General features: G+C 32.6%; 1 protein-coding gene across 1 annotated transcript; it reads left to right on the top strand.

Annotated features, from left to right (window-relative positions):
- Positions 1-510: 510 nt before the first annotated feature.
- LOC117114298 (mitochondrial inner membrane protease subunit 2-like) lies at positions 511-3,685 on the top strand (the record flags this gene model as incomplete). Its single annotated transcript, XM_033257923.1, is given in 4 exon segments — positions 511-620; positions 1,164-1,229; positions 1,821-1,923; positions 2,643-3,685. Coding segments are annotated over 4 exon segments (453 nt in total), but the record flags the coding sequence as incomplete, so codon positions are not given.
- Positions 3,686-10,012: the final 6,327 nt, after the last annotated feature.

Genomic DNA, 10,012 nt, shown 5'->3' with positions numbered 1-10,012 from the left:
TCACCACATTAATTTTTTACTATAGGCACCTTTTGCATAGTTCGATTAGCTTTATTTACGGTTTCTGTTAATGTGCATCCCACTACTGTATTTTTAACGGATTTATAGATGCAACTATGGCATAATTGTTATAAACTGCTCCGCTGATCTCAGGAGTCTTCCAAAAACTTATATTAACATTCCTTAGAGTTCAAGCAAAATGTTAGGGTTTAAGCGAAAATAAATGTGTAGAGTATGCCTTGACAAGATGCGTTATATGACTTTAAGTAATTATGGTAAATATCAGTAATCAAGCACCTTTAAACATTATTTCTTTTTTTTTATATGTATATTTTTAACCTTGTAACTAAGAAAATAATGTCCTCTTGCTTTTATTCTGTATGATGTATAAAATTAATCTGAATCTCAAGTGCTATAGTATTTAATGCAGCACAAAAAAGCCTTGATGGTGTCCATTAAAACTGACATCAATATAAGTTAATATATAAACTGTTTTTCCTGTCTCCATAGCCAGCATTGAACCCTGACACTCTTGAGAAGTCTTGTCCAGATATCGTCTTCCTGAATCGATGGGCAGTCAAGGATTTTGTCATTCAGCGTGGCGATGTAGTGTCAATGATGTAAGTTTTCTAATAGGCAATTTTGCAAATCAAATTTACAGTGGGTAATCACCATATCTCTATCACTACAAATTTTATATCACTTGTATATTAAAGGAATGCTACAATACGCAATTGTAATCACTGTTTACTGTTTTCTCATTTTTTAAGATGAGAAAACAGTAGACAGTGATTACAAATTGCTGTCTACTGTTTCTCATTCCTGAAGTTGACCCAATAACGGTTGAAACGTCAAATAATGGCCTCTCTCTAAGAACTTGGAGTAATGTTTATTCTTATATTAAAATCCGATCAGTGATGTATACAGATATTATTACAGGATGAAGATTTTTTGAGAAAAATGTATTTGTCCTCCTCATGATTTTAACCCATGACCCTCCAATTACTGTTTTGTTGCCCTACTGACTGAATATAATACAAAATATAGATATTTTTTCTATTTTTAAAAATTTAGACCAACATTTTTTTGTTTTATTCATTATTGTTAATAGTTTTGGGAATTGTTATAATGTACTTGCATTGTATTCTTGATTGTTTTTGCAGATCACCTCGGGAACCAGATGAAATAATCATTAAGAGAGTGATAGCAGTTGAGGGAGATACAATAAGGTTTACAATATTTACAGTATATAATAATTAATAATAATACAGGAATTTAAACTGCACCTTTTTACATGGGAAACAAGGCACAATTAATGTAACATTATTTATATATAAATCATTAATGACACTGAATCACTTATTTACTTCAATGATTCTTTTTACTAAGTCTGCGTATAAGGCAACATATGTATTCAAGAAGCTAAAATTTCACTTTCATCATTCATTTACTGAAATGTCAGGGGTCACCAAAATTGGGAGAAACCACATTCCGGTGATTGGTCATAATGAGCTTTCTTAAGTCATCTAAGTGTGTTTGTCTTTGTATTGTGAGAATACCCATTGCATACTAGTGGGAGTGAGGAAGATTGTGAGAATTTTAAGTTTGACCCCTGACACTAGTATGAGACTTGGCACTCCTGAAATATCAATTTATTTATGATAAATAAATTTCTATTTTCATTTTCTCAAGACACCATTGTTCGATGATCCTTCAAAAATCAGGTTTGCTATTAAGCAAGTAATCATAGTCTTAGGACCTACAGCTGTATTATACGTATTCATTAAAAATAATTGCGTTGAATTTTGATTTATAAATAGAACACTGAAGTACAAGAACAGGTATGTGAAAGTACCCACAGGTCATATTTGGATTGAAGGAGACCATTCTGAAGTTAGCTTGGACAGCAACATATTTGGTCCAGTGAGTATTTACACTGTAGACTATAGATTGTTACTATTAAACAAACACTATTGTGGGTCATAGTGAAATTCTGATATGAGCTAATTGTTAATAATTATTTGACCTCTGCAGAGAGCAGATTTAGTAAGAGATACGGCCCGTAGTTTTACCACTGTATTTTTTATTTTTAAGCAAAAAATATATATTGTGAATAGTAACAAATATTTGTGGGCATCTTTTAAGCATATTTTTCAAAGAGGGTGTGGCTCCCTCTTTCTAATGTCACATTCCCAGCCTAACACCCCTCACTTTTCTAATAAAAACCTTGTTTAAAAAATCCTGGATCCACTCCTACTCTGATTCCCATATCATGTTGCAGTTTATAACGTACAGCGTAGTAATTTCAAGAATTGGAATAAAATAATTTGGCTCACATATCTGTTGTCAAAACACCAGTGCCGACAGGGCTTTGTTATGTACTCTACCAGAGACCTACATGTCTCCAGGATAGTAAGGCCGGAAGAACCCTTGGCCACTGTTTCTATTTTTGTTTTTTATCATTTATTTTGTTGAATAGCCCATAGAGAACCTGTAATATTGTAAAACCCAATCAATATTTCCACTGTATAAACAGTGTACAAAAATTGGCACAATATGTATTTCATTTTACATTGCATTTTATGTATTAAAAAGTATGGTTTATTGGTTTGTAAAGAAAAACTTTATGTGCTTATTTGTAGGTATCTCTTGGGCTTCTACATGCAAAAGCATCGAGGATTGTGTGGCCGCCTCATCGCCAACAAAAACTGAAATCTTTTGTGCCCTCCAATAGGCAGCCAGTTAACAGTAAAACTCAAAACTTTGAACATTTTATTCTGGATGATGATGAAGAACTAGCTTTATCAACACTATGAAGGTGTAATAATTGTTGACTGATGTTTTATTCACAATTAAATTGAGAAAACGTTGGTTTGCAATTAAGCATGAGATAAAAAAAAAGTACTATGAAGGCAAAAGATATAGACAATGGTGGACCATGGCCATGAAGTAATAACCTACAGTAGAACAAAAGCAGCATGAAAGCAGAGCCTTATAAATGAAATCATGTTTGTGAGTGATCAGTATGTGGTAGGCCTCGATGCAACATGCCGTTCTGAAGAGGAAGATATTGGACGTCTGTGATTTTACACATTTGTCAGTGTAGAAATGAAATAAAGGGCTGGTTTCCTTAAAATAATTACACTGTCGCTACATTGTTTTCAGTGTAATCGTACGTCCGCATACCAGTCCCCGATCCAGTTGGGAAGGCACCCCAATTCGACCGTCCAATCAGCATCACCGATAGCTGTCGGCAATAGCATGTAGCAATTGTATGGAAACCAAGCATAACAAAGTTGTATAGAACCAATGCATGTATATTGGATTCCAGTCCCTAAACTTTGTCTTAATCAGTGAAAAATATTAATAGATAATCTATTTTGGCACCAATGGCGTTCCATATGACTTCTAACTATTGAGAAAAGGAATGGCTGGAGATTGTACTTTAGAGAAGTGTTTAAGCATGCTTGACCTGATGATTTCATTTTACAAATCTAGGAAACAAAAGAAAGCACAAATATGTGAGCGATTTGAAAAAGAATAGAAACAGGAAGGAAACTAGAAAGGTATAGAAAAAAATATAAGAATTCTTTGACGCGTAAAGTGTGAGGAGTAAAAAATGGCGTAGAAATAAAGACGGTGACACTTCGTTAAATTTATATTAAAAATGATTCGATTCCTGAAAGCTTTAGTTGTTCAAGAGGATGAAAATCTCCATTGATTTTTCCCTGTTTTTGCAGACAGTGGGTTGGGTGCTCCAACCAAGAAATATTTAAAACAATAAAATGGGCACAAAGCACAACGTTACTATAAACTGTTTAAAACTTTTTCAATTGAAGAACAGCAAAAATATATTTGATAGAAACATCACAATATACATTTAAAGTGCTAAAAATATTATATTATTTCAGTGGGGTCTTAATGGTTAATGTTGAACCTACAACAACGTAGGTAGGTTGCAGCACCTTTGCCTTAACTGCTCGGCCATTCGTGGTGTTCATATCTTTGCTTTAGTATGAGTTCATCAACTTACAACTTTAAATGTAAATCGTAGTGTTATAAATATCACAAAGCCCACAATTACTATTGAAAAAACAAAAAAGGGTTCCTATAGAATTCTCTAAAACGTTACATTTCGTTGTGTATATAAAGTGATACAATCTGCAAGTGAAAAATTTTCCTTAACTGGTATTCTATGCAAATGAGACGAGATCTCAAACGGAATACATAAGAAATGTTACACATGATTGAAAGATAAACTCTAAATCATTTTGCTGTAATGCTATATATGTATATAATATATATATATATTATTGCATTTAGCTGGCCCACTACTATATGTAGTTTGAGCACTCTTAGCATGGTATTACGAGCGCTTTTAAACTGCCTTGTTACAAGCTTGCTTGTTTCATAGCTAAGGTTCAATCTCAAATTTATCTGAGCTGCACTGATGAGTCCTTAAAGGACGAAACAACGTCTGTCTCTTATACACATCTAGATGTGTACGCAGGTTCGAGTCCCACCAGAGGCATTTTATTACACAATGTCTTTATTCATTTATTTACAGCTATGCTACACGATGTATTATTTTTTATATATATAATTTTAAATGGTAAGAGGATTTTATGAGTTATGTTACGTCTGAAAATAATTGGCCCTTAAGGCCGCCATGTGTACACGCTAAAACAAAACACTGACACTGTAGCTTGTACAATACTCTTTAATTGCGTAAATGTTGATTTAACTAAAATGATATTGAAAATATAGATGTACAGTAACACAATCTAACATGATTAAACAATCTCAGTCATCAATACATAATTTGAAAAAAATAACATTCATGTGTCAATAGTAGATACATGTTTGAAGCTTTGGTGAGTTAATCATTCGTAGGTGGTCCCTTAAAAAAAATGTCAGATAATTTAAGGTAATGATTTACCTTTCCTAGATTATGGGAAATATATATTTTTAATATTAATACACTGTATACTCGCATTAATTTAAATATGAATTATTTAAAAATAAAAGATAATTATATGATGATGATTCAATTTTTACTGACAATATCGATAATAATAACAATAAAAATTATTGTATATATATATTCAAAATAGAAAAACACATTTGTCCAATAATATTAAATTTACCAAAACTTAATTGAAAAATATGATAATGATATATTTAGATGAAATAATATAATTGTTGTACTGTATTCTAAAAATTGTATTGAGTACAATATTGCACTTTTGGACATTATGTGCTATCAGTAAGATATCACCACTGTAAGTTGAATTTGTCCAAAGTGAAAATCAAATTACAGCAACAAGAGTTGATTAAAATTATTACGAAAGATCGGAGGTTACACCAGCGAGGTCAGACTTGTGTCATTCAATGCAACTTGACATCGTTGATCAAAAACATATTTATTTTCCCATCCTAAATGAACTTTATTCTCATTTGCAGTTATTATGATGATCTATTAAGGTCACTGCTTTTATTACCATCCTAAAGCCATTAAATTTCTCTACTTGACAACCACGAAGTGTTTTACTTTGTGATTCTCATGAAGGCCCAGCTTAGTGGCCACCAGTCAGGATATTTCTGGGGCCATCGAATAAAACAACAAAATTCAAGTACAAATCTTTCATCAATTGTATCCTTCTAAATGAAAAATTGAAATATCACTTTCCAAAACATACTGTTTACATTGTTTGCATACAGCAGTATGGTCAAAATTAGGCCTACACAATACTTGATTTTGCCAACAAGGGGTCCTTCGGACATGTCGGCAAAATCAAGTACAATTTAAAAAAAAAATTAAAATATCATTTTGCAAAATAACATTGTACAAGAAATTTCGAACTTTCAAATGACCTTGCCCCACCACATTTTGCATATCAAAAGATAACACATTTTGTTTTACATTTACATAAAGAGTAAAAGTAAGCCAATAAATGGTTTGAAATGACTCATATTGATTTGGTCCATGTTTAATAAAACATTGTACAACGCAGGACTTTGAAAAACATCTCTCTTGTTCACAATCTAATACATCTTTGCATGATCACTTTTAATTCAGTGCTTTTTTTTCTCTGAAGAAAATTAAGCATGTTTGATATTAATTATAAATGCAAGATTTGTCTGTCAGATCCAAAAGTGTTTGTTCAGACTTCAGCTTAATTAGAGCATTTCAACAAAAAGGAGAGATATTTTCTTTGACAAAAAACTGTTGTATTACTATAGTAGTCATGTTCCTATATATGGTAATGACGTGATGTCATGACCATATTTAGGCATGTCAAATGTTTTTGTTAACAAGCAGACACTACCATAATCTAATCAAATATTGATATCTGACAGACAAATATCTGAGTGTGTATATGCCCATTAAAATTGATACACAAATCCTACAACGTACATAAGATCTGTAGTTGGGACAATGGTGAACAAAAATGTGTCGAAGTCATGTTGGCTGAAGTCATGTTGGCTAAAATTGGCCATTTGTTTTTAAGTGCACTTTAATTTTGAATGTTTTGGAACTACACAATCAAAATGTAATAGAAAAAAAGAAGTGAAACGGGCAAAAACATCCCAATTATAACAAAACATACACTGTGAAATTGGTTTATCATCATCATAAATAATACTATTAATAAAAATATTAATAATAATTAATATATATACTGTAATAATACAAATAAGGACGCCAAAAATCATTTACTACCCTTCTGTAAGAGTGGTTGCAAACTAGTCGCCACGGACTCCAAACAATAAATAATTGAGGGTCCGTCATAATAAAGGTTGGGTAAAATAGAAAGCTGATGATTTGGGTCTGTTACACTCTATACCCAAGTCATCTTTTTTTAAGATTGTAAAGTACCTTATAATTTGAAGGTTTCATTTCTATATTTTTACTACATTTCATTCAAAATATGCATTTATCTACATTGCTTCTGTCTACCTAGCTGTATCAATGGGCACCAGCAAAATTCTGGGAATGACGTGCAGTGGACCAGCATCCCATTCAGAGGGTTGCCTCACACTTTCATCCACATAGTTTTCAAATGCGTGAGTGACTACACCAGTTGGTTAGGGGTGGAGCTCCGACGATCTGAATATTTTAAGCCCTTTTAAAACGATTTCAGGGAGTGTTCATTGACAATACAGGTACATAAGCAAAAATATTTTTAATAATGCCACGTAAAATTTGAGTTTCAAGGTACGTTTAATTTGAGCACCCGAACTATGAAGACACAAATATTTCTTTACTAATCAATTTTTATTATTCGTGTCAGTGAAATAAGTATTCAAGTAAATGTTGTACTCTCTAATGACTCAAGTTACTGCATGACAGTTTTTTATATTTTTAATGCAAGCAATTTTTTCTAATTTTAAATACATTTTCCCCTAAATTTGTGATAATTCGTTATCACGCAATGACTTGTGCTAAATGCGTGACAAATTTAGGATCATGAATGTGTTTCTGCAAAATGCGTGTTTCATCCAAAATCACTTTGAAATGCGGGACCGTCCTGCACGATGCGAGATGGTTGGTAACTATGCATCCACTTCACTATACTGGGGATAATTGCAGCCCACATGAGCAACTTAGCTTGGCAAGGATTTGCTTTTAATACAAACAAATGGCAAATGTAATTTTCATTATTCAATGGCAAAATTATAATGCTTATTTTACTAAAACAAAGAAACTGATTCTCATTAACATCATAATCGCATTATTGTGGAATGATGTGAACACTGAATATGACCCAAACAAAAGAAAAACAAATTTGATTCTTATAAATGTATTTCAACATTTTGGGGCAAAAATATGTTGTTCTTTATTACTTATAGTAAATATAATCCATTTATTTAAAAATAGCACCATTAACTATTGGCTCATTACCTATAAATTTATGTATGTTACTGTATTTGGCTCAATTGAAAATTGACTAAATTGTAAAAAAAAAACAAAGGACAAACAACTCATAAGGGATTATTATATAAATGATTGACTAAAGTACAGGTTGGCATATTAAGGGGTATTGAATGAGGGACAGGTGGGGTGCCAAGGTAAAATGAGGAGGCGGTGGTGGTATGAGGCAATTTTTAACTACCGGGAAGGGGGGGAGCGGGGGGTGGTTGTGGGTGTGCAAACTTTTTTTAGGAGAGCATGCATCCACACAAAACCTACCACTCCCCTCACTAACTCTGTCCCCTGCCCAAACATATTCCCTACGCCACTGCTAATTTGCTAATTTTACTACAAACTTCTTTACAAATTTATTTCAAGCCCAGCCCATTTTAGGCTGTACATAAAATTTTAAAATGTTTACACTGTTAATTGGTTTTAATTTGCATTTGAAACTTATTTACTAATACTTAAATTAATAAATTAAGCAATTCAAATATAGAATTCAGTTGTTTATAGCTCCACATGGAATATCTTATATATTTAATCGTAAAAAATCTTTCTAAAAAAAAATTTCCGACTTTCACTTGCAAGTGGAATTCCACTTAAATCATATATTGCCATTGAAGCAACTTCATCAGTGGTAATTATGATATTAAATTATTACTTTCAAGCATTTGCTACCGATCATGGCCACCACCAGATATGGTGGAGTGCTTACTTTTCAATTGACATTATTCATGAAGTGAACACACTGGAACCAACAAATTATACCACTGGACACCCATGGAACCATACCTTTGAACCTATTACATGGTACCAAACTGAAAAATAGAACCATAAATGGTAACCATTTGATACTGGTATCATTGTGTGGTACCATTAGACCACCATTCAGTGATTGAACAAGACTGTACTACCACTTGAACCATTAGATGGATGGACATCAGAACCACGAGTCTCTAAAACCATGGCTTGGGATGTACCATGTGGTCCCACTGAAGAATAAAACCATGTAATGGTAACCATTTGATGATACAGCTAGGTAAAAACACGTACCATTATATATGGACACCAGAACCATTCCGTGGTTGACCAAGCAATACCACTGGAGCCATTAGCTGTATGTAAATTACAACCTCTGGCAACTAAAACTATATGTACCTTAGGAACTATCATGTGGCCCCCACAAAAGAATACAACCATAAAATGGTAAACATTTAATAATACAAGTATTAACACCATGAGGCACCATTAGATGGTAGAACCATTCAGTGGTTGACCAATGGAACCATTGGATGGTTGGGCATTTAACCATCAACTGATACCATTGATACCATTTATGTCATCAATGGTATCAGTTGATGGTTAAATGGTATCATTTAACCATCAACTGATACCATTGATGACATAAACCATGGTATGGGGCATACATGGTATAAAACTGGACACATTAACTTTTGTTTCATTGGTGAAATAGACTGGACAGAATATAAAGGAACTGCATACAGTCACAATGAAAGACTAAATATTTCATCAGAAATCAATATAATTTATACAATATATAAATATATACAACATACACAAAATCAAGCTCACAGTTACATAAATGGCTGCTTTGCAGTGTGTTGCAATGTTATATTTTACTATATGTTATATAAATATTTGGTGTTAGCCTACAATTACATATGCGACCTCCACTACAAATGATTACACTTAAGGTTAAATTGCGGTAACAGAGAGATTAGCTGGAAACATGAATTTTCTGCGAAATTGTAGCATCTATACCATGAATAATGATAGACTTTTGCTTTTATTTTATGAAAAAAATTTGGAGGTGGTTAAAGAGATACCGATTTTTTAATATTCAAAAACTGGGTAAAGGGAAGTAACCACCTTTTTTCCCCCCTTTTCCCTAAGTTTTTAAATAGTTAAAATTTAACCGCTCCTAAGGTTTTCGTCAAAAATATACTTTTTGTGTCTTAAAACACTCAGTTATACAACTAATCAACATTCTTTTTTCCTGCACAGCATGATTTTAAAGGACAATGGACAGATAATGTAATTTCGTAAAAAAAAAAAACATTCTTTTTTCCTGCA

The sequence above is a fragment of the Anneissia japonica genome, unplaced genomic scaffold, assembly GCF_011630105.1.
Source record: "Anneissia japonica isolate Jap-2015-1 unplaced genomic scaffold, ASM1163010v1 scaffold2994_len2133135_cov197, whole genome shotgun sequence".
In the NCBI taxonomy this organism is placed as follows: Eukaryota; Metazoa; Echinodermata; class Crinoidea; order Comatulida; family Comatulidae; genus Anneissia; species Anneissia japonica.
Note: the sequence above shows the minus strand (reverse complement) of the source record. Positions and strands in the feature narration are given on the sequence as shown.